At 60.4% G+C, this 24,939-nt stretch overlaps 1 protein-coding gene across 1 annotated transcript in view; it reads left to right on the top strand.

The window, feature by feature from the left end:
* The first annotated feature begins 12,225 nt into the window (after positions 1 to 12,225).
* PRKCZ (protein kinase C zeta) overlaps positions 12,226 to 24,939 on the top strand; it is a 98,745-nt gene continuing 86,031 nt past the window's right edge. Inside the window, exons 1-4 of the mRNA XM_022598764.3 lie at positions 12,226 to 12,555; positions 17,328 to 17,449; positions 18,402 to 18,491; positions 20,176 to 20,226. Coding sequence (XP_022454472.1) covers positions 12,485 to 12,555; positions 17,328 to 17,449; positions 18,402 to 18,491; positions 20,176 to 20,226 — 334 coding nt within the window. The 5' untranslated portion in view covers positions 12,226 to 12,484. The remainder of the gene's footprint in view (positions 12,556 to 17,327; positions 17,450 to 18,401; positions 18,492 to 20,175; positions 20,227 to 24,939) is intronic.

Genomic DNA, 24,939 nt, shown 5'->3' with positions numbered 1-24,939 from the left:
CTGACGTGGGAGCAGCAGAAAGCAGGTGGCCGAGATGCAGCAGAGCCTGGATCTGGGTCGGCCAGGGCCCCAGGCCATGCCTGGCCAGCTCTGACAAGAGGCCAGTGAGGCCTCTTTCTCCCCTTCCCAGATGGGCGCCCTCTGGCCTGTGTGTCTCCAGCAGCGTCCCTGCTCCCTCTTCCTGGAACATGGAGAGTGGCCCGGGGATGGGACGTCCAGGCCCCGATGGCGTCCTGAAGCTACTGGGCTGGGCCCGAGACCGCCCACAGCACCCCCGCCCCTGGCACCCGGGGTCCTGCCCTAAGGCCTGCCTTCCAGTGGGGCCTCTGGTGGATGCGCGGGTGGGTTCAAGGTTCCCGGAACTGCTGTGCTCACCTGGGTCCGCTGCCAGGACCCTGCCCACCCCGGGGCCCGCCTCCCCCCGCCTTCTTCACGGCTCGCAGGCTGCCCTCCTTCTGCTGCGCGGTACCCACAGGGAGCTATTTCAAGCTGGGCTTTGTGGCCGCCTTGGACACCCACGCAGCGAGGCCCGCCCGGGCAGGAGCCTTCACTCGATTCTGCAACCGGCAATCACTCCCTCTAGCCTGCAGGCTGCTATTTCTGCCCACATGTTTACAGGGCCAGGAAGAGGGACGGGAAGGGCTGATGCTCTTTAAATGCGAGCTCTATTCCGGTGCTGATGACATGAGCAGGTTGAAGGCCAGGGCGGATCAAGGTTTGCAGCTGAGAGGAGCTGGCTTGGGCAGGGGTGGCAGCGCTTCCTGAGCCGGGGCACCTGGGCCAGGTGGCCGGGTGGGGCGGTGGCCTGGGCTCCGCATGCGCCTCATTCCAGCAGGGACGGTCTTTGGGGGCTGGCAGCTTCCTTGTCTGTGTTCTCCTGTGGAGGCCCACGTAGACTCCTAAATGCTCCCCTGAGCCTGGGACGGCTTCTTCCCCGAGGCTGGAGGAGACAGGGCCCCAGGTCCCTTCCGTCCCCTGTAGCAGGGGGAAGACCAGCACTGACCCCTCCCCCTTGCAGTGGGGCACAAGCCTCACCGTGCGCAGCCCACACCGGGGGGCGTCGTTTGGGTTCCCTCAAAAGCAGAGCTTGAGACAAGGACCTGGTAGAGGAAGTTTATTTGGGGGGAAATTAGTTTCCTGGAGTGGCCGTAGCAAAGTGCCACAGACTGGGAGGCTTAAAGCAACAGAAATTCAGGGAATTCCCTGGTGGTCCAGTGGTTAGGACTCTGCACTTTCACTGCTGTGGCCCGGGTTTGATACCTGGTTGGGGAACTAAGATCCCATAAGCCAAACAGCACGGCCAAAAAAGAAAAGAAAAAGGAAAAAGAAAAACTCATGCTCTTACAGTTCTGGAGGCCAGGAGTCCAAGATGCAGGTGTGGGCAGGCTGGGCTCCTGGATGCTCTGACGGCAAGCCTGTCCCTGGCCTCTCCCCAGTTCCTGGCACTGTTGGCAATTCCTGGCGCCCCTCGGCTTGATGGACGCATCACCCCATCTCTGCCTCTGTCATCACGTGGCTTCTCTCTGTGCGTCCCTCCTCTTCTCGTAAAGGTACCTGTCATCGGATTTGGGGCTCCGTAATCCAGGGTGACTTCACCTTAACTAATTATAGCTGCAAAGACCCTATTTCCAAATAAGGTCACATTCTGAGGTTCTGGGTGGACATGAATTGGGGGGGACACCGTTTAACCCAGTATGGAGAGTGACACCCCAGATGCAGAAGCAGGGTGTGGGGAGCATGGAGGAGGGAGGGAAAGTCTACAAGGAGGCAGTGAAAGTCTACAATGGGCCACCAGGTCCCATTCCACTGGGGACCCCTGCAGAGCCCTGGGGAGTAGGCCCCAAATAGTCCTTTCTTTAAAAAATTTATTTATTTATTTGGCTGAGCCGGTTCTCAGTTGTGGCACGCGGGATCTTTAGTTGCTGCATGCGGACTCTTAGTTGCAGCATGTGGGATCTAGTTCCCTGACCAGGGATTGAATCCGGGCGCCCTGCATTGGGGGTGTGGAGTCTTAGCCACTGGACCACCAAGGAAGTCCCCCAAATTGTCCTTTTGAAGAAGAAGGGTCTGGGGCTTTACCACCAACTCCCACCCCCAGGGCTGAAGGGCACCCCTGACGCTCTGGAGGGCACTGGAGACGCTGCACCTTACACTGGGGACAGCTGCCAGAAGTCACCCCCGCGGCGCTCACGCCTGCTCAGGGTGGCACTGGTCCTTCAAGGTGGCAGCTTTCACGGCAACAGCAACAAATGACAAGGACGTTTAGTGGAACGAGCCACAGTCGGTGCCACGGCTGTGGCCAGCCTGGGGCCATGATAAGAGGCATCCTCCCCCTGCCCCGCACCGTCCCTGGCCGGCACTTCTGCTCGCTAAGGTCACCTCTTGGTGCAGTGACCCACGCTGTATGAGGGCCGGTGCCACCTCTCTCAGACAGTCCACCCCTAGTCACAGGTGAGCTCCCACATCAATAAACTGTGCCCTGTCCAGCCTTACGTCCACCCCCGCCCCCCAATCCAACACCTTCCAGAGCTGCTCCCACACGGCCAAGCACATGTGAGCCGCGAGCCACAGGTTCTCCATATATACGCCCGCTCAGGCTGTTGCGACTCCGTCCCGGCTGTCGGTCTGGATGCAGTGAGGGAAGGCAGTGGGGGGTGGGTAAGAGTCTGAAGAGCGTGAGAGGTGGGGTGGGTCGTGTCCCCCAGGAGATGTGTTAAGTCCTCCTTTCTGGTACCTGTGTGTGTGATATTGGATATAGAGTCCTTGAAGATGCAGTTAAGATGTGGGTTTAGATGAAGTCCTATGGGATCAGGGTGGGCCTTAGATCCAACCCCTAGTGTCCTTATTTACAAAGAGGACACAGTGAGACAGGGAGACACCTTGTGGAGACAGAGGCAGAGAGGTGTCTACAAGCCAAGGAGCCCAAGGATGGCCAGGAAAGCACCGGAATCTAGGGCAGAGGCTGGCAGGGATCCTCCCTGCTGCCTGGAGAAGGAGCCAGCCCTGCCCACACCCTCACCGTGGGCTTCTGGCCTCCACACTCTGGGAATAGATTTCTGCTGTCTTAAGCACCCCCTCCGGTTTGTGGTCCTTTGTTACAGCATCCACAGGAAACTCATACAACAAGCACCCTTCGGCAAAGGCATCCATCTCAGATGTATTTTTAGGGACCCCTGACAAGGGAAGCCTCTTTCCCACAAACAAGCGGGATACAACTCGGGGGTACGAGAGCCTCAGGTGAACTCACTCCTAAGGACCCCGCACCTCAGGCACTATTCCCCCCCATCAGGGTCCTGATCTCAACTCGAGAGGCCTGGCAAGGCGCACGGGCCGTCCTCGGGGGTTCTGTCGCCTCACCTAGGATTGGACCTGGGGCCTGACGGTCAGCACCCCCTGCCATCTTGCTGCAGGAGACAGGGTGGCCTGGAGAACTTTCCGGCTCTCCCCGCCTGCCCTGAGGCCACAGTCGGCTCCAGAGGCAGCAGAGGGAGGTGGGCAGGCCTCCTCTCACCTCCCATGTTCCACCAGCGAAGCCAGGCTGTTGTCATGACACCACTGAGTGGCAACCCCACGACTCTTCCAAGACCCAAAAGCAGCATCTGTGCAAGGACTTCAGTGCCTGGGGCGACCTTGGGAAGTGACCCCAGGACACAGGAGCAAGCAAGGTGGGGAGATGGAGGAGGAAAAGCCAGTGGAGTGTGGTTACTGAGCTGTCTCTGCAGGGTGGGGTTTCCATCCCCAGAGCCCCTCTGAGGGGCCCCTCGCCACGGTCCCCTGGGGATGGATCAGCCGGGTCCCCTCCCCCCACACCCACCCCCAGCCGAGGGCTGCCCCCCCCCCCAGGACGTTAGGCCTCCACCCTTTCAGGCTGCCCCACCTCAGGCTGAGCAGGCCAGAGGAAGTCCCAGGCGGGACAGCGGTGGAGATGGAACGCTGGCCGTGAGCTCGGGGACTGTCCCCCTGCTGCTGTGAGGTTGGAAGTGAGCTGAGGGGACCTGGCCCAGGTGCCAAGAGCCACTACAAGGAGGTTCTGGATTCCCAGGGTAACAGGGTGATCGTTTGGGGGAAAATGAGCGTGTTCTGCCTCCCCAGGTATGGCCCCTTGGTTGAGAAGTCCTGTACACACAGCGGCTGAGAATGTGGGCTCCGGACTTGAATGCTTGTCACGTAACCTTGGGCAAGTGACCCACCTGCCCCAGGGACCGTCACCTGTTAAATGGGGAAACGATGGTGTATGGTTGTCGTGAACATTAACTGCTATAATTAATAAAAGGCACCTACAGCGGCGTCTGTACCTTGTCCCGCTCAGTAGGTGCTACTTATGGCTATTGGTCGGCCCAAGGCACACGTCTTCCTGGGCTGCAAGGCGACAGCCTGGTACAGGAGACACACAAAAGGTTAGTGTTTGGGTTTAGATACTCGAAATAGGATTTGCAGCGAAGACAGTACACTCGCAATCTGGGCTGTGTCTTGAAAATTCCCTGCAGTCTCTTAGGTCCCATTGAGCGCAGCAAGGGCTTCTAGGAGATGCCGGGGGTGGGGAAGGGCGTGCTGCCCTGAGGAGGAGAGTCCGTCCTGAGAAATGCGAGAGCGCCCCTCTCCCAGCCCAGGGGGCTGCAGGAAGGAGAAGAGGGTGGGGGGGGAGGGGCTCCCCCAGGCTCACGGGAGCTGATGTGTTCATGTCTCCCTGACGCCAAGTTCAGTGAATTCACGCCGTGGAACTGGGCAAACGTTATACCCGGGGCTTTGATTTTCGGGGAGCTGGTGTACCAGCACGGCAAGTGGCGTGTGACACACGGGAGAAGGGACACCCCTGTCCCCATTCTGGACTCAACACAATTTAGAGGTGGAGTGGCGAGGCCAGACAGTGCGATCAGACCAGGCGGGTGGTCCAGCCTCTGGGCTGCCTGCCCTGGTCCACTGAGGCTGAGTGAGGGGACCCTCGAGAGAGGCTGGGGCTCCACTGAGGCTAAGGAGCTGAAGGACAACAAGGCAGAGGCCTGGAAGGGTCGCCAGCCGGGACACCGAGGGCAGGACACCCCTCCTGGGAGGCCTGCTGGGTCCCGCCAAGTCAGGAAGCCATGTCCCAACTTCCTGCTGGGAAACTGCTCTCCACGGGACTCTGGGTCTCTGCACATCTTATGAGCAAGACGCTACCTGCCTTTTGTCCTGCACTGTCTCTCCAAGGAGGTCTGTTGCGCACACAGCTTGGACTTGTCCCCGCAGGGGAAGGGGCAGGGTTTTCTGCCTGGTATAAAATACTTGGTGACTGGACCTCAAGTTCATCTCCTATAGCGGAACCTGCTGTGCACGCGGCGTCCACCTGGGCTGCCTCCCTTAAGGTGGCCCCTCCCTGGGTGGGCCCAGGTGCCCGAGCACCTGGATGGGGTAGCTGTGGGTTTAGTGTCCTTGGCCTGGGGTGCCCGCAGCCCCCCTCTCCCAGGTACCAAGGGCCCCACGCCCCAGGCCCGGCCTTCGAGCAGTCCTGGGAACCGTCTGGCCAGGCTGGGTGGCTTCCCCCCAGGGTGACCTTGAAGGCACAGCTCTCGGGACTCCCCTGAGGCACCGTGCGGATGGGGGGCAGATGGGGCACGGAGGGGCCTGCCCTGGGATCTGCGCTGGACCCTGGAAGGTGCTGCATCTCCCAGGGCTGCAGAGCCTCAGGCACCTACCCACCCGGGTGGGAGCTGCAGAGATGAAGTGAAGTCCCATCCTGAAAGCAAGTGTTAACCCCACCTGCTCTTCCACGGCGAGGGTCATCAGGGGTCAGAGAGGGCGGAGGGCTGCCTCTGGGTGCAGCTCGTTTTCCCTTGGGGACGGCAGCCAGGGCCCTGTGTCCACAGGAGGCTCCTGACCCTGGGTGACAAGGTCCCGGTGACCTTCTCCCTGCATGGGGAAGCAGGGACGTTTTCCTCAGGCAGAGGCGCCTGAACACAGCCTCACGCTGGACGGGGCCCTGCTTGTCCATCTGCTGGTTTCTGGGGCCACCCAGCAGGGGTCCTGGCAGAGCTGCTCCTGCCTGGCCTGGGTGAGCACAAGCTCAGGTGTGTGCACGTGTCCGCACACGCATGGACTTGTGTGTTGTGTTGCATGTGTATGTGCCTATGAGTGTGCAACTTTCCATCTAAAGGTCATGCGGAGCCCGTGGCTAGGCAGGTCACCTCCCACGTTTGAGCCTGCAGCTGACACGGGGACAGCTGGTTTGCAAACGTTTGCATTTCCAGTTCTTTTCTTAAAGCAGATTCCCAGAAGTGGAATGATTGGACCCAATGATGCAGACGTGTTTTGTGCACTTGTCTCTGGAAGGTGGTCCCAGCTGCACCTCCCCTGCTGGACGGGGGCCTTCTGCGCGCCCTCCACCCCCAGGCTGGGGTTAAGGACAAGCAGTTTAGAAGCAATGCTGGGCTTCAGGCCACGCCCACCTGGGGCCGCAGCCTCACGCTCTGATGGGCGGGCTCAGTGAGGCGGTGGCACCTCAGCCCGGTGGGTCCTGATGCAGGTGGCCTGGTGTGGACAGGCGAGGATGGGCGAGGAGCTCGGGCGGAGAGTGGGAGACCTGTCTCGGCTCTGCCACCGTGTCTCCCTGTGATGCCTCATGTGGCTAAAATAGCGCTTGCTCCGTATTGCCATGGTGACCGTTCTTTGGGTGCTGCCGGCACGGCAGGCTCGATTTGGGTGGTAAACACAATCCCAGGCCGACTTGGGGACAGGAAAGCGGGACAGACTCCATTTCCCAGCGGCCTCAGGACAGGAAGCGCCCCTCCCTCCACGATGCTCCGACCTGCTTGTCCTAGGCCCTGCTCTGTGGGCACGCCTGGCCTGAAAGGAGAGATGTGCGCCTGTCCCCATTGGCCTGGGCAGGTCTGGTCCTAGCCCTGAGACCCTGGACAAAGCACTGGGCCACCCTCACCCTCAGTGTCCTCCTCCAGAGAACGGGGCACGTCCTAGGGGTGATGCCTGGCGCAGGGTCTGACCCTGGGGGTGCCTTGCCTCGCGGTCCTCACCCGTTCAGTGTGAGGCTCAGCCATGAACGTGTGGGAAGTGCCTGGCTCTGCAGCCTCCAGCCCCTCCCAGGCAAGTAGTCAGGGTCCCGCCAGCCCCTCTCCAGCCCTGGCACAGCAACCCCCGGTCCCTGCTTCCTGCCTCTGCGGACGCGGCCTCTCCCAGCACCTCCTCTGGCACACGCACACGGAGACTGTCTGTCTGGGTCCAACCCGCAGACAAGCCTCGCCGTGCTTTGAAACAGGGACCATCAGTGTAACTGACGGTTAAGCTGAGAATGCGCCACTGCAGGGGGAAGACAGGGCTGAGGTCCTCGGTGGGGTGACCTTGGAGCGGCCCCTCCCGGGGCTGGACTCCGGCCCCGCCCAGGACCCCGCGAGCAGCTCCGCGCCTCCGGCCGTGTCCCCGCCGCGCCCTCTGCCGGGAACGCGCAGCACTGCGCCCGCGGGAAGGCGCCTGCGGGGGGCGGGCTCCGATGCGGCTCCACACCCCGCAAGGCACCGGCCCCGCCGCGGCGACGCACCTGCTCCAAATGCCGGCAGTGCCGGGGGAGAAACCGTCACCCTCTCCTGAAGGAAGCCCTTCGGGTACACACAGCCCCCCCACCCCGGGTCTGCCCCACGCCGTAAGCCGTCCTGCTCCCTGGGCCCCCAGGGCCTTTCTCGGGCCGCGCGGACCCCTCTGCTCCTGCCCCACCCCTCCCGCCCTCAGGCCCCACAGCCAGCCTCCCTTTCCGGGCCCTAGGCAGACCTCGCTCTCTCCGACCAAGCTGCCAGGTCTGTGACCTGTCGCCCACCAGGGTGCAGCGCCCAGTCGGCCCGCAGTCGACCTCCCTTGAATAAATGAAGGAGCAGGTGAAACGAATGTTGACATCGAACCCGTGTCTCCAAATCCCGAGATCCGAGACGAAGAAAGGAAACATCTGCGGCCCATCCCCCCCACAGCTGCGCGTGCCAAGCGCCTGTCCGCGGGCGTCGCGGGCTCTCCCGTGACCTGCGTGCTCCTCGCCAGGCCCCGCCCGGGTCAGTGTCACGCCTGGCGGGATGACCAAACACCCAGGCGCACCCCACGGGCCCAAGCTGATGCTGGCTCCGGCAGCCCCAAGCGCTGAGTCGGCACAGCCGCCGCCTGTGAGCTTTGATGAGGAAGGCCCCCGGGCGCGGTTCTGAGAAGGACCCCTCAGGAGGGACCGCCGACCCCCACGGGAGACTCTGCTTCTGTCTGATGAGGCTCACCGAGCGTAAACTCCACCTGCCTTTCACCTTTCACCTAGGGGAGCTCAAAGTTGTTGAAAGTACTCATAAAGAACATTTAACAAAGAAAATCAGGGGGCGAGCCACACGCTGGGGGCCCGCTCTGCCCTCTGCCGGCCCCGCCCACCTCCTCCCCGCGGTCCCACAGCGGGTGGGATGCACAGGCTGCAGCCCCGCCCTGGGTCCCAGGTGACAGGTGACAGGAGGGGCAGAAGGCCCAGCTGTGTTGGGGGGTGGGGGGGCGGGCAGGGGGAAGTTCTCTCCCTGCACCTGCCGTGCTGTCGGACCTCTACAGTGAGCCATTGTCACTTTTATAATCAGCTAATAACAACACACATTTGTACTTTTCACTTTGGAAATAATAGGTGTTTGTGATCATGAAAGTATATGAGAGCTTTGTGGAAAATTGGGAAATACAGAAAGTGCCCAGAGTGAAAAGGACCAGCCCTCAGCTGCCAGGCCCCTTGCGGGTCTGTCCCCGCCTGTGCCTCCTCCGTCCGAGGGTCACTGCCGCTCCGCCCCAGGTGACATCGTTATGCTGCAGCCTGCCGACCGGTGGGCCCCAGAACAGGCCCGGGCTCCTAAGAGGACGACTGGTCCCAGCATTTCTGAGGGGTCTTCACCCATTTGTTCATTCATTCATTCATTCCAGGTGTGCCAGATGCCTGATGCAGTGGGGATACAGCGGTGACCCAGGCTGACGGGATCCCAACCCCACCAACTACCCAAACACCCCATGCCCGTGGCCAGGATGCAGGGCGAGAAGTGGATGCCAGGCAGGCTCAGCTGCCTGTCGCTCAGTCGGGACCAAGCCCTCTGTCCTCGAGGCCCTGAGAGGGATGGCTCAGTGGCCCTGCCCTCTGGAGGGGGTCTGCTGGCCTGGGCAGCAGGTCGTTGTTTTGCAGAACTTGTTGGTGGGGGGAGGGTCCTTCACCCTCCCCTCTCCGGCGGCCTCAGGGAAGTGTTCTGGGCACCGCAGGCAACCCATGTGCCCTCACCCGGGCCTGGGGCTAGACGAGGTGGGGGACCCCTCCCCTCCCGGAATACGCCTTTCTCCTCCCCAACCCCCATGGGGAACAGAGGCCCCACTCTCCAAACCCACCTGACCCTGAGCAGGCAGCTACCGGCCCCCCCTCGGACTTCCTCACCAGTACTGGGTGACCCAGCTTCCAGACTCCAGGACAGAGGGTCCCATGTGGCATTCAGGTCTGCAGGCGGCGGCCAGCACCCATGGGGCCACCTGGGATGCTCGGAGCTCCTACCCTGACCAGGGCTTCCCTGGTTAGAAAGGGCTCTTGTGTCCGGTGGGGCCTTGGATGGGGCATGTCCAGGAGATGGTGCCCAGAGAAGGGACCCTCGCTAGCCCGTGCTGCCAGCAGGGGGAAGAGGGCGTCAAGGACTGGACCCCCTGGCCCCTCCTCCTCTGCCCTCACCACGCTCTGAGGCAGGAAGTCAGAATGTAGGCGGGGGGGGGGGGGGGGGGGAACGGGGGGCGGGGGTGGTGCTGTGGGACGTCTTGCTCTTCTCGGCCCGTCAGGACATGCCCAAGGCCGTGTGCCAGGCTGGGCTCCCGGTGGCCCAGGGGACACAGCCACAGTGCTGGCCGTGGGGCCAGGTGAGGGGCTGGCACAGGGCGCTGCATCCCACACACTCACCTCTGGGCCACAGGTTCCTGCTCCCTCCTGTGAGCGCCATGCTGCTCCCCTCACATGACAAACCCTCGGACCCCTCCCCTTCCACATGCACCTGACAGCCAGGGAACTCGGTGCCCACGCCAGGGCATGGAGGAGTGCCCACGGGGTGGGGTCGGGAGCAGACTAACACGGACGTCAGGGATGTTGAGTAGAGACTCAAGGGAAGTGTGGGTCTGGGCAAAGGTGCCACAGCGCATGCGAAGGCCCTGAGCCAGGAGGGAGCCAGGGGGCCGGTGTGGAAAGAGCCACATGAGGCTGGCGTGAGACTGGGCAGAAAGGCCTGGGGTCCCTGAGGACGATGCAGACCACTGCAGGTCTTGAACACCAGAGAGATGGACACAGATGGACTTAGGTTGGACCAGGTGGCAGCAGTGGAGGTGGTCGACACGGCAGGAATCTGGAGCTGCCAGGACCTGCATAAGAGGGAGAGAAAGCAAAGGAAACCCCAGGAGTTTTGAGGTGAGAATGAGGAAGGAAGGGGTGGGCGCCCTGAGGTGGAGGATGGCATGTCGGGGAGCTCTGGCGGAATGAGAGGTGTGATGGTGGGGGAATCAGCCCAGCGGGGCCATCTGAGCTTGGGATGGTACTTCGAGCCCTAAGTGGACACGAGCAGCTCAAGGGCTTGAGAAGCACCCATGACTGAGGCGGGGGCGGTGGGGACGCATTTAGAGGCTGACGAGGAAGCGGCAGAGGCACAGGGGAGAGACAGCAGCGTCCTAGGGTGAGGACACTGCCAAGGGTCAATGCAGAAAAAGCTGACAGTTGGCACTGTGCTTAAACACAGGAGGTGGTAGTGACAGTGGCCTCAGAGAAAGTGGCAGGAAAGAGAAAGTGGAGATAAGGGCTGCAGAAAGCTCTGGGCAGGAGTTTGTTGTAGAGAAGAGCAGAGAAATGGGCAGGTGGGTGGACGGCTATGGGGCGCAGAGGGCTCTGTTTTTTAGGACGGAGAGTTCACAGCACCCTAAGTAGGTGAGAGGTGGGCTGTCAACAGGTTTCTCTGTGTCCATCTCTAGGGAGAATATGGGTCCTATGACCATAGGGACTATGTCCATGTGGTTCTCCAGGGACACCAGCACCCTGTACTAGGAGGCGCCAGGAAGCTCTGTGGAATGAAAGAGTGAATGAGAAATCCTTACAATTGTCCAGGTGAAGAGTGGTGAAGGCTTAGCCGGGACTGGAGTCGGGGGTGGGGTGGGGTGGTCAGAGGTTGCCGACAGGGTGGGGTGGGGAAGGGGAGGGAGGCAACAGGGGTGTGGCCCAGAGTAGGACAGGCCTTGGCAGGGGCAGCAGGGATGAGGGGTCTGTAGATCTCTGAGCCCGGGGTGCGCACCTGGTGCCCAGCTGAGATCCCACAGACTGCAGATTTGGGCCCCTGTGGATGCAACCAGTAAGGGGTGGGCCCAGGATGCAGGCACCTGGTGGGTGCGGGCCTGGATAGTATTCTAAGGCGACGGAACAAACGCACCGTGTTAAAAAGACCCAGAGAGGATGTGGATTCAGAAGTGAAGGTCACGGGCGAGCTGGACAAACGCAGCCTCCTTGTCCCGAACCGAGGAGTGAACTGGAGCAGAGGAGCAGGCTAGCGAGTGTAGACAAACCTTCCGCAGAAGGAGGAGGGCGGCTGCGGCCGGGAGAACCCACTGAGCCCCGACCTGCCGGCCGTGACCTTCGCTGGATTCTCTGCTCCTCGCAGTCTGTCTCCGCAGTTGTAAGCTGGCCGGACGCGGGTCACGCGGTCCGATCGCCGTTCGGAATCCAGGGTCTGAGCGGCGGGCCGCACTCGTCACGGGCGACCCGTCCCCGCTGTCCCCTAGCCCAGCGGCTCGCAGACTCGCGCTCACCCGATTTACCCGGGCTTGTTAGCACAGACTGCTGGAGTTTCGATTCAGCGAGTCTGGGCTGGGCCGAAGGCTTGAATTTCCAACAACTTCTCGGGGCGCGCAGCGCAGGGGCCCCACCTGGGAACCCCGGCCCCGGGAGCCCACTTCACCGAGGGGCCAGCGCGCGTGGCGGACAGGGGGCGTCGGTTGCCGGGCAGAGCCGGGCCGCGCGCACCCCCATTGGCCCCAGGTGGGGCCGTGCCCCGCCCGACAGGTAGTCCGCCCCGCGCCGCGCCATTGGGCTGCGGCCGCGGGGTCCCCCGGGGATTGGCCCAGGTGGCGGCCCCTCCTCGACCTCATTGGCCGCAGGTGCCACCGCCTCCGCCCCGGGACCGCCAGCCCCGCCGATTGGCCGCCGGCTGGGCCTCGGGTCGGCCATGTTCGGACACCCCCCGCCCCCCGCGAGGCCTGACGCCGGACTCCGTGCGCGCCCACACCGGCGCGCTCGCGCCGGCCGCGCCGCCGTCCCGCCCCGCCCCGCCTGCCGCCAAGTTCCGCGGAGTTGGCCGGAGCGGTGCTCATCTGTCCCCGCGCCGCGCGCTCCCTTCCGCGTTCCGCCGTCTACCCCACCTGCGCCCCGGCCCGGCCGCTGGGGCCCCGCGCCATGGCCCGAGCGTCCGGGGCGCAGCGCTGACGGCGGCCGGCGGAGCGCGCCATGCCCAGCAGGACCGGCCGCAAGATGGACGGGAGCGGCGGCCGCGTCCGCCTGAAGGCGCACTACAGCGGGTGAGCGCGAGCGCCCGACGGCAGGGCCCGGCCGGGGCGGGGGGCGTGTGCGCCGAGGCGGCGGGGCCGAGGGCAGAGCCGGGCGCGGGGAGCTGCCTCCGACAGCGCCGGCCGTCGGCGACCGTGTCGTCGCAGCTTCGGGAGGCCGAGGGCTGGGGGCAGCCGGCCGTGGCGCTGGAGGGAGGGGACAGCGAGGCCCCTCCGGGCCCAGGGGCGTCCCGGGAGGTCCGGAGGCGCCAGCGCCTAGAGGCGGCCCCGGGCGAAGCGGGCGCTCCGGGCGCACTTGAACGTCACCGGCGGGAAAGTTCGCGGGCAGGGTGGGGTCGGACTGGCCCCCCGGCGCCCTAGCTCGGGGTCGCCGGGCCCAGCTCGGAGCGCGCGGCCATGCGGGTCTCTCCCCGCCCCGACGAGATTTTCCTGGGCTGGGACTTGCCCGGAGGGGAGGCGGGCGTCTGGCACGCCCCGCAGCCCCGGGCCCTGTGTTGACACTCTCCCTGGAAAGTTGGCCGAAACGTTCAGGCCACAGCCTGTAAGGACGAAAGTTTTTGTCAAATTGTGAAGATTGCTGGCAGGTTTTAAAAACCGAGGTTTTCCTAAACTTTTTACAATGTACCCGACCAGGTCTCAGTTTCAGAACCGTTTCATGACCGGGTGAAGGGCAGGTGCGGTGAGCCGGCTGGTCGCGCGAATGGAGGGCGCCTGGAAGGGCTGGGGCCCTGCGTCCGCGCTGGGCGCCTGGATTCGACCTGCCTCCCTGTGAAATGGGGCGAGCCGGCGCCCGCAGGGGTCAGTGACCGGAGCGCCTGGCCCGGCCCAGAGAGCGCTCGCTGGACTCTCGGTCGTGTTGGGACAGCCCTGGGGGGGGGGGGGGCGGGGGGGGAGGGGCTGCGCCCAGAGGCCGGGACCGCGCTGCGCGCTCAGTGCAGACTGAGGTCGGAGGAGAAGTAGGAGCCTTTGCTGCTGCTTCTTTCCACTGGTGTTGGTCTCCGGGAGCCCCCAGATCGGACCTGGCTGCTCCCAGGGTCGCCTCTGCTGGGGAGTGGGGAGGGGAGCGGACCTTGGCCCCCGCAGATGAACTTGGTGGTCTCGGCTGTAGTGGCACCGGAGGAGGGGCTTCGGGCTCGAGCTGGGGAGCACACCTTGTTTGGGGTGTCAGTCAGGCCTCTCCTGCCCGCTTTGCTGTCCTCAGCCTGACCACCTGGGAACGCAGTGGAGGGGGCAGCAAAGGGAATTGGTGGCAGTGCCCCAGAAGAAGGATTTCTGGGGGGGAACGACTGGCCAGCCCACCTGAAGAGGCTGAGGGGGTCTTGTCTTTTGGCTGGCAAGGTGGGCTGCAGACTGAAGCTGGTGAGATGTCAGCCAGGTCCTGGGCCTCGGCTGGTCCGAGGGTCTTGGCTCACTGAGGGTAAGGAATGGCTGTCGTACAGCAGAGACAGTCCTCTTCCCTTCCTGGAACCATGGAATAGAGCAACAAGTGACTGAAAATCAGAGTTGATCCTTAGTGAGAGGAAGTCCACACCCGGAGAGGCCAGGGGGCAGGTGGGAACCAGACCCCCAGCCTTCCCCCAGGACGAGTTCAAGTAGGCACTGCGCCAGGGGTGGAAGGCGGACCAGGCAGTTGCCGTGGGCAGAGTTCAGGGAGCCCCAGGGAGTTCTGGCTGAGCTGCCTGTCTGTCCCCTCCCCGGGCTGGGGCCCCTGGAGAGCGCTTTGGTTACCGGGGGAAATGTGACCTGTTGAGTCTGGTTTCCCGGCGATGAGGCCACACCCTATACTCTTCCCTCCTCTTTCCCGTCCCAACCTCCCCTCCTTCCTCTCCCCTCCTTCCTCTCCCCCCTCCTCCCCTTTCCTCTGCCCCTTCGCAGTCCCCTCCCCCTTCTCCCTCCCCCTCCCTGCTGCGGCTTCCTCCCTCCTTCTCCCACTCTTCCTTCTCTCCCTCCCACCCTCCTCATTTCTGCCCCAGGCTGACCGTTCCTCCTCGATCCCAGCTCCTCACGCCTCCCGGTGCTTTCCCTAAAGTGCTCCGCACTGGCGCCTCTCGCCGGGACGAGAGAGTCTGGCGTCTGGGTTGGGAGACAGTCCTCGGCGGGCGCTGACCTGATGCTCGCTCCGGAAAGTGTCCGCTGCGCTCCGCGCTCACTTATCCAAACCCCGTGGGTCCGAGTGAAATTCTTTCCCTGTGCTGCCACTGCAGGTTGTTTTTAAGCAGCAGGGCTGGGAGCTGAGGGTCAGATACATTGGAAACACTATTCCTTTTTTTTTTTTTTTTGAAATTTTAAGATCAGCTTATTAAGTTCAGTGCTGAAAGCCATCAGAAGAATATTCTCCTGAAAATTATTTTTTCTTAGAAAAAGAGAAAGGAAACTCAGCACCCTCTTAGCATGGCCACAGATGCGATGGCAGTCAAGCCTCTCTGAAGATGAGCTAGTCCGTTAGTCGGTCGAGTCCCTGTCCCGGTCGGCAGGATTGCAGTCTGGATCACCCTCGTCATCCTCCAGCTCCAGGTCATCCATTTCCTGGAACAAAGACTCATCTACCTCCGCGTTGTTTCCAGCATCTTCCAAGAACTGAATATCAGATGTGGAGACACTGTTCTTAAAAATAGGGGGTCGTCAGCCGCCCCCACTGGGGGGATGCCTTCTCCCCTCGCCCTTTCCCATCCCCTCCCCTCCCTTCCCCAGGCCCTTCAGAGGCTTGAGATCACGGTCTCCCCCTCGCTTGCTGGGCCTTTGGAGGGTGTGCAGTCACCGGACTCTGAGGGTGGGTCCGGGGGTCCGGCAGCTTCTGTGTTTTCAGGGGGTTTCCAGGTGATGTCTGCTGGGTTTGGAGACCCTGCTCTGCCCGCTTTTCTGAGATCACAGGAACACTTGGCTGGATCTTCCTTCTCTGCAGCTCAAGCTTGTCTTCCAGAACTCTTATTGAGGGCCTGCTGTGTGCAAAGCCCGGGCCTGGGTGCATGGCTTGGGCAGACCCGGGAGTCCCGGGAGGGGCCATCCAGCAGGCTGTTGCCCCAGCCCGGGGCTCTGTCTTGGCGCCCTGAGCTGGCAGCCTCAGGATCCCGTTTGCTCAGAGATGCCGCTTGATTCGGGTTTGGGATGACATTAGGGGTGGTGGTCAGGGGTCTGGCCGGGGGTTGGGACAGTCCCTCCCCACTGGTGCCAAGGTCATGCGTTGGAGGGAAGAGCTGCAGTGCTGTCACTGGGTGATGAGCTTGGGGCCCAGGGGCGCCTCCAAACCACTGGGGAGCTGCCCACCCGAACTCTAGGCCCTGAAATGCTGGGGGGTGGGGGACTAGCTGCCACGTGGGGTTAGAACTGCGGAGGAGGGTCATGGGGCAGGGAGAGGTCAAAGGTAAGGGGATGGCAGACTGACTTCCAGAGTTCCCTGTGGCGGGGGACTGGTGGATGCTGGGTCATTGGCGAGTGTGGGCAGCGTGGGTACCAAGTCTGGGTGACCCCAGGATGATGGGGTGGGTGCGATGGGGGCTTGGTCTCTGGGGCCCCCACTGATGAGCCGTGAGAGCCCTCTGTGCCTTGGTTTGCCAAGACGTCGCAGGCTGTGGTGAGCTCGGGGCCCCGGGGACAGGTGCTGTGGGTCTGTGAGCAGATGGGGCCAGTTCCAACGAGAAGGGGTGGGTGGCTGGGGGCCATATCCCCCCACCCGCTAGGGTGAGTGACCCGTGGTCCGGGCCCCAGCTGTGGTGGGCGCCCAGCAGACAGGTCTTGGTGGCCCTGGATTTGTTACCTGGTGGGCGGAGACTCTTTATAAACACACGTTTGACAGACTTCAGAAGCCAGCAGTGTTAGCGCCAAGCAGACCCTGCATTTCTCTTGTATGGGATGTTTCACGTCTTTCTTCGTACGCTCCACACCCTTGTGTCAGATGCTGGCAGAATTTCCCCAAAACTTGAGCGTATTCTAAAGTGGTTTTTGCTAAGAGTCTCAGTGAGCATAGCCGAGTCAGTGCCATCCCTGCTTTGGGTGGTGGGTGATGGGAGGGGACAGTGCATGGTGGGGGGATGCCCCTCCCCCCATCCTAGGGGGGGGTCGAGCGTTTCCCTCGTGCTGACTTGCCTCACCCCCGAAGGGCCAGCCCTCAAAGGCTGACCGTGAGTCCCTGAGCTGTCTCCAGTGATCCAGCTTCTACTTCCCTATTTTGGATGAAAAGGTAAAAGGCAGTGACATTCTGGGACTGGCTTTTCCAAAAAACCGAACCTGGAATTCTGTTGTGGCCGCACCAAAGGCGGTCGGATGGTCCCTCCAGGGTTTCAAGAAGCTGTGGCCTTGGATGAATACGTTACCGCCTTCTGCCCCCACGCCCCCAGTCCCCGTCTTCTGCAGGTATATGACGTGGCCCTGTTGGCGCCATGGAGGTTGGGGGACGGTGTAATGAGGCTGGTGGGCTTGAGTTGAACAGGCTGTGTCCAGCCGCCCCACCCTTCATGGGTGACCGTTCTGGCAGCCTCACTCCTGGTGTCCGAGCAGGTCTGCCCGGCCTCCACGGGGGGTGGACGGTGCTTTCTGCCGTGCCCACCCTGGTCCTTCCGCCCCACTGAGGCACATCCACGCACCCCGGTAGATCTTTCTGCACAAGGGCACTCGTGGTGGTAACTTACGTAGACTGCAGGCAGTGGTTCTGGGGAGAGGCTGTAAGATTCTCTTTGGGGACAATATCGCTTCATTTATTTGGTCAGTAGCTTGGTTAATCAATCACCAGTACTTCATGTGGCTTAAATATCCTCCACGGTGAGACCTGTGCATCCTTTCTGCCGCAGGGACATCCTGATCACCAGCCTGGACTCCGCCACCACCTTTGACAAGCTCTGTGAGGAGGTGCGGGAGATGTGCCACCTCCACCAGGGCCACCCGCTCACCCTCAAGTGGGTGGATAGTGAAGGTAGCGCCTGGGCGCGTGTCGGTCGGGTTGTGAACCTCTGAATCTGTGCGCAGCCCCTTCTGGGGGGAGACGGACAACTTTGGAATTAAACTGGTTAAATTTAACCAGCTTCCCCACTGGGGTCGTTGGAAGCTGTTTCCTGGGAAGAGGCTGCGACAGGTGCGTGGACAAACTGGGCAGGGGAGTGGGGGGTGAGCTGCCCCTTGCGGGGGGAGCCACCCACCCCCGCAAGGCCAGCTCTGGTCTGGGCACCAGGGAGAGGCTGCAGGGTCTCCTCCACACCTTGCACGGCTCCTTACCCTCCTTACATGACCTTCCTTCCCCGTATCCCGGGTTTTTCTGGTGGGTGATTTGGAAGCTGAGCTCTTCATTTTCTTGGGGAAGTGGGGAGGGTAAGGGTGGCCGGGGCCCCAGGGTCCATCTCTCCTTCCCTCTCCCTCCCTCCTCTCTACCCCCCCCCCCCGCTTCCTTCTTTCCTGCTGCTGGACACACTTCGGAGAAAGCTGAGGGTTTGGGAGACCATCCAGGAGCTCCCTGGCAGCTCTCAGCCTGGACAAGGGGCAGGCAGGTCTCTGGCTGTGCCCCTTCCCGCAGGCACCTGGCCACGTGGGGTGCTGGCTGTCTGTGGATCTGTGCCCCTGTCCAGCCGCAGCGGGCAAGGAGCCCTTCCCTCCACTCTAGGACTGGCTAAACGTGTGCTTACTCTCACCCTGGCCGGGAAACCTAGGACGCCTTAGCTCCCCGCGTGGCCTCTTCTCAGGCTGTGGGTGAACTCATTGCCCTTCTAGGCTTAACTGGTTCTGATGTCGGGCCCTGGCTGGGGTGACCTGCTGGTCAGGCTGGGCAGCTGGTCACAAGCAGTGAGACTACCCTCCCAAACTCGGGTGCCTGCCACCGTGAACCCCTCTGCCTTGGGCCTGCGGTGGCCTCATCCATGTCTCTTGTCCACCAGGTGACCCCTGCACTGTGTCCTCCCAGATGGAGCTGGAGGAGGCCTTCCGCCTGTCCTGTCAGCGCAAGGACGAAGGGCTCATCCTTCACGGTCAGTGCCGGCCAGAGGGCGGTCTGGGGAGGGTGTGTGTGTGTGTGTGTGTGTGTGCGCGCGCGCACACGTGCGTGTGTGTTGGGGCGGGGTGGGGGCAGGGGCGCTTTGTCAGACCAGTAGCCACGTGGAGGATCGCGGTTTAAGATCTTAGGATGCCCGAGAATGTAAGGATGTGGGATGGGATGCAGTGGGGTTTTTTTCTCTTACATTTTATTAACCCAGATAAAATTGCTCTTACTTGTAAGGAGAAGCCCGGGTCCTGGAGCTGGTTAACCCTCACTGCCCTCGTTTCCTGGGGGCGGCATCGCTCACCTGCCCCCACCTTTCCGGGGGCTCCGAGGGCCCGGGGCCCATGTGCCTGCGGGCAGAGCAGGGACAGTGCCGCAGCCCTGCCCCGGGGCGGATGAGACCCTCCCCGTGGCTTTCTGCAGGCTCACAGCCTCCCTCCGCTGGGTGGTTAAGCTCAGCGCGGGGTAGAAATTGAGTCGCGGGAAATGTTCTTTGCTATCGTGTCAGTATCGTCTTTAAATCGCAGGTTTTCAGACTGTGCCCCCCAGCACTTTGGGGTTCTGCAGGGTGTCTGCCGAGAGAGCATAGTTCTGGCAGCTGTGGCCGCCCTGCCACTCTGCATCCGCTTCTGGTGCAGCTTATAGTCAGGCGGGGGCCGCGGACGGCTGAGCCCAAGAGCCAGGACCGGCGCACGAAACCATCTATAGTGTTCTTTTTTTAATTTAATTAATTTATTTTTGGCTGCGTTGGGCTTTCTCTAGTTGTGGCGAGCAGGGGCTACTCTTCGTTGCAGTGCTCAGGCTTCTTGTTGCAGTGGCTTCTCTTGCTGCGGAGCATGGGCTCTAGGCGTGCGGGCTTCAGTAGTTGTGGCGCGCGGGCTCAGTAGTTGTGGCGCACGGGCTTAGCTGCTCCGCGGCATGTGGGATCTTCCTGGACCAGGGCTCAAACCCGTGTCCCCTGCATTAGCAGGCGGATTCTTAACCACTGCACCACCAGGGAAGCCCCTGTCCGCGGTTTTCTGTTGGACCATCGTTCTCTCTGATGCTGGCCTAGTGGTTGGTTAAAATACCTAGTTTTTGTAGTCCTTTGTATGGACGTGGATTAAACGTCAAACCTACACTCGTCCACTGCATGGTGGTGGTTAGCACGTCTGTGTTGACTCAACGGTGAAAGGTTTGGTACTTTCAAAATGCACTCTATTTTCTACATTAAGGAAAAGGTCATTTGAGCTAGGTTTTAATACGTTTAACCTTTTCTAGTAACTTATTGTGGAAGCCCAGGGTATATCTTACCACGCTTAATTTTGAACTTCATTTTGAGTGTAAAGAAGTGGACCGAAATGTGCTTTCAGAAGTCAGTTTTCAAGGGAATTTCGGTTCTTTCCCATTTCCATATGGACTTATCTGTACACATCAGGAGTCCTCCTGGGACGGTTCTGCTCTCTAGACCCCTCTGATTGCTTCTTCCCCTGAATTATTCCGTGCAGCTCCGTGTCTCGTCAAAGGGAGTCTGGCACACATCCATGTGCTGGGTTTGCCTTAATGAGCGTCTCCCAGAAGCAGGCTCTCATCGCAGCGGGGGCTCTACGGGCAGCCTGACTCCCAGCAGGACTTCTCACGAGGCCGTAGTGGGCACTGACGCTCTCTCTCTCTGTCTCTCTCTCTCTGTGCAGTTTTCCCCAGCATCCCCGAGGAGCCAGGCATGCCCTGTCCGGGAGAAGACAGTGAGTACCGCCTCTCCCATGACGTGTGTCACAGTGATGGGTTGACGTGTGTGCTCTGCAAGGCGGGGGAGGATGGAGCTTGGTGGCCCGAGGCTTAGCTGCTCCTTGCAAACAGTCTGAAAGCAGAGTGGGCAGCGGGTGTGGCCTCGTGTGGGGTTTTCACTGGTGTCCTCGCCCTTGGCTAGGGGTGCATCCACCATCAGACAGGGCACCGGCTTGGTCAGTGGTGCCATGAGGTAAAGCCCAGGAGAAGCCCTGATGTCCCCCGGCGGGAGGGGGCCTGGCTGGGATGGCTGGACACTGCTCCCGTGTGTCTGTCCCAGCTGCGGCCACCCCCAGACCTGGTCATCGGCACCTCCCAGTCCATACCGGGCCCCCCAGGGAGGCATCCGTTCCTCCTCCACGGCAGGTCTGTTGGTTGAAGATAGAGTCCCAGGGGCCGTGGGTCAGAGGAGAGCTTCTGACCACGCCCCGGAGGCCCCGGACCCTGAACAGCGTGCCCTGCCTCATCTTTCAGGGCAGGGCCCCCACTGGATGGGGCGTAGAGAAACTTTACACCAATTACCAGACCCTCCTCGGGCCCCGGCCTGGTGCTGAGGGGCTCTGGACCCCGGTGGCCGCTTGTTCGGTTAGGGGGACTTGGCTCCGCCTCCTGCCAGCAGGGGTCCCAGGGTGGGCTCCGGATCAGGTCCCTGGGCCCGGCCTCTGGGTGCCAGCAGCGTCCTGTGTGGGGTGGGAGCAGATTTGAGCAGAGGCTGGACTTGGGTGCGTGACTTGCATTTCGGGGAGCAGTCGGGGCTGAAGAGAGATTTGGGAGCCCTTAGCATAGAGGAGGTTGTTGAGGCCACGGAGGGTGTGGCCAGTGATGAGGGTTGGGCCTTGGGGTCTCCCAAAGAGAACAGGGGACCCTGGAGGAGCAGTCAGCAAGGCCATGGAGACATCCCGATCGTGGAGCCCTGGCGGGAGTAGAGCAGGCAGTCTGAAGAGGCAGCAGCAGCCCAGGGGCCGTCAGGAGGTGCTGCCCCAGGGGGCGGACGTGAGGGGCAGGTCTGGGAAGGCTGGGGGGTGGGTGAGCAGTCCCAGTGCGTCCTGGCTGGGAGGCAGATGTCCGCCGGTGGTAGATAAAGCCAGAGGTGGGGGGCGAGCCTGGAGCTTCTGAGGCCTGGAAGCCTCCCTGAGAAGGTGGGCAGGGGGGCGGGGGGGAGTCAGTCCCACGGGTAAGACTTCCTGGCCGCCGCCCGCCCCGTCCAGGACAGCAGGCTCCTGTGCGCATGTGCGGTTTCGCTGCCAGCGGCCCTTGGACCTGCCAGGACGTGGCTCAAGACAGGACACTGCGGGGGTGGAGAGTGCGGCCAGCTGGGAGCAGACCCCATGAGCAGAAGCCCACCCGCAGGAGCCCCAGGTGGCCAGAGAGGAGCTCATCGGTGGGGGGCTCGGAGGCGGGTGGGCCTCCCGGGGGTCCTCATCCCCCGCGGGGCTGCCCCTCCCCATGACCCCCCGCCCCGGGGTACCCACGTCTCATGGAAGGGGCGCACTTTTGATAGTTCACGTTGTCTTTTCAGACACATAAAAGGATAAAATAAGGTAGACCTTCCAGCTGGAAGGAGGGTCCCCTCCACTGTGCTCTGTACGAGGGGTCCCCCAGCTCGTTTCTTTGCCCCCTTGATGGCTCTCAACCACAGTGACAGGCTGTCTGTCTGTCTGCCCAGAGCCGTCGCCAGCAGCCCGTGCGGCGCGGGGGTCGCCCAAGCATCCCTGCATCTCGGCCTCTGGCTGCCCGGCCATCAGCTCAGGCCAGGGCCCCAGCAGTGCCGCCCTGAGGGCCTCGGACCTGCCCGTTCTGTCCCCGGCTCGGTGCCCTCCTGGCTTCTTCCCCGCGTGGACGCCGCCCTGTCTGGAGCCTCACGTAGGGGATGGTGATGGGGGTCGGCACAGCCGATGCTTTGCCCTCCTGGGGTCGTGGGAGTCACAGGGTCTCTGCCGGAGAGGGACGTGGGCTGACGTGTGGGCAGGGGCTGCATCACCGCGGGGGAATGCGGAGAATGTGGGGCCATCCCCACTCGCGAGCAGGTCCTTGAGATGCTCACCAGGGGCGGCTCCGAGCTCCGGGCCACTCGCTTTTGTTGGAACATTCCAGCAGCCTCTCCGCGCAGGTGGAGGATGGGGTGGACGGAGGGTGGGGGTGGCGTCCCCTCCCTGGCTCTGCTTGTCCAGCTCGGTCGTGACGCTGACCTTGGGCAGTTAGGACAGCCCTGCGCTGGTCCCCCGATGGCCCGGGTGCAGGCATGATCCTGGCACCTGCGTGGGCGTTGGTGTTCACTGCCAAGGCCGGGCGAGTGAGCAGGGTCAGGTGGTGGGACAAATGGCACCCTTGGCTGGGCCAGGACCGCGTGCAGATGCCTGGTGGGTCTGACGGGCGGTAGCCAGACAGCGACATGCGGCAGAGGTGCAGCCTCAAGGTCCTGCTGGGCATGTCCGGCCGGGCCTGTGTTCGTGGCAGCAAAGCGCCTTCCAGCACCTTCTGTGCAGGTTGTCAGCCTGAATTTAGTCGGTTCTCTAGGGTTTTTAAAAAATGGTGTAAAGTACAGCTAACATAAAATGTGCTATTTTAACGACTGTAAACCGAACAGTTCAGTGGCATTTAGTAGGTTCACCACCTCTGCCGTTTCTGAAACACGTTCAGGAAGAAAACCTCATGCCCACGAGCAGTCACAGCTCCTCCGCTCAGCGCCTGACAGCCACCAAACTGCTCCATCTCTACGGAGTTACCTGGTGTAGACGTTCCATGTAAATGGAATAGATGATACGTGGTCTTTTGTAACTGGCTTCTTAACGTGATGTTTTTGAACTTCATCCATGTTGTAACGTGTATCAGAACTTCAGTCCTTTTTTTTTCCCCCAGTTTTTTTTATCACGGTGAAATACACATAATATAAATTATCATCTTAACCATTTTTAAGTGTGTAGTTCACTGATATAACCTGAATTCATTTTGTTATGCAGCCATCACCACCATCATCTCCAGAACTTCCTCATCTTCCCAAACCGACACTCTGCCCCCATGAGACGCTCACTGCCCACCCCTCCCCCAGCCCCGGGCCCCACCCTCCTCCTTTCTGTCTCTGTGAGTGTGACTCCTCCAAGGACCTCACAGAAGCGGGATCACACAGAATTCGTCCTTTTGTGTCTGGTTTATTTCACTCGGCATCGTGTCCTCAGGGTCCATCCACGTTGGAGCAGGTGTCAGAGTTTCCTCCCTTTCTAAGTTTGAATAATACTCCATTGTATGGATGGACTATGTTTTGTTTATCCATCTGATGATGGGGTCGCTTCTTTGTTTTAGCTACTCTGAATAATGCTGCTATGAACATGGGTGTAGAAATATCTCTGAGACCCTACTTTCAGTTCTTTTGGGTATACATGCAGTAATGGAATTGCTGGGTCATATGGTAGTTCTATTTTTAATTTTTTGAGCAACTGCCATACTGTTTTCTACAGTGGCAGCACCATTTTACATTCCCGCCAGCAGTGCACAGTGGTTCTAATTTCCCCATATTTTCACCAATGCTTGTTTTCTGGTTTTTTGATAGTAGCCATCCTGGTGGGTGTGAGGTGACATCTCACTGTGGTTTTGATTTTCGTTTCCCTAATGATTAGTGATGGTTGAGCCTCTTTTCATGTGCTTGTTGGCCACGTGTACGTCTTCTTCGGAGAAATGTCTACTCAAGTTCTTTGCCCATTTTGAATTGGGTTGTTTGTTTTGTTGCTGTTGAGTTTTAGGAATTCTCTACATATTCTGATATTAACCCCATATCAGATATATGATTTGCAAACATTTTCCCCCACTCTGTGAGGTTTTTTTTGTTTGTTTAACTTTGTTTATGGTGTCTTTTGATGCACAAAATTATAAAATTTTCATGAAGTGCAATTCGTCTGTGTATGCTTTTGTTGCCTGTGCCTTGGTGTCATGTCCAAGAAATCATTGCCAAATCCCATGTCGGGAAGCTTTTGTCCTTTGTTTTCTTCTACGAGTTGTATAGTTTCAGATCTTACGTTTAGAGTCTTTGCTGCATTTTGAGTTAACTTTTGCATATGATGTTAGATGAGGGTCCAACTCTGTTCTTTTGCATGTGAATATCCAGTTTTCCCAACACCATTTGTTGAAAAGACTGTCGTTTCCCCATTGAATGGTCTTGGCACCCTTGCTGGAAATCATTTGACCATATGTGTGAGGGTTTATTTCTGGGCTCTCTATTCTATCCCATTGGTCTATATGTCTGTCTTTATGCCAGCACCACAGTTTTGATTACTGTAGCTTTGCAGTGAGTTTTGAAATCAGGGAGTGTGAGTCCTCCAGCTTTGTTCTTTTTCAAGATTGTTTTGGCTCTTCTGGGTCCCTTGAGATTCCATGAGAATTTTAGGATGTTTTTCTGCCAAAAACATTGGGATTTTGGTAGTGATTGCATTGACTCTTCAGATCACTTTGGGTAGTATTGATATCTTAACGATATTAACTCTCCTAATCCATAGACACTGAGATGTCATTCTGCTTATTTATGTCTTGTTTAATTTCTTTCAGCACTGTTTTATAGTTTTCAGTGTACAAGTCTATCACTTCCTTGTTAGATATATGCTTAAGTATTTTATTCTTGATGCTAATGTAAATGGAACTGTGTTTGTAATTTCCTTTTTGGGTTGCTCACTGTGAGGATA

Source organism: Delphinapterus leucas, chromosome 1 (assembly GCF_059928025.1).
Source record: "Delphinapterus leucas isolate spDelLeu-1000000601 "Yukka" chromosome 1, BTC_Dleu_Yukka2, whole genome shotgun sequence".
Lineage (NCBI taxonomy): Eukaryota > Metazoa > Chordata > Mammalia > Artiodactyla > Monodontidae > Delphinapterus > Delphinapterus leucas.
Note: the sequence above shows the minus strand (reverse complement) of the source record. Positions and strands in the feature narration are given on the sequence as shown.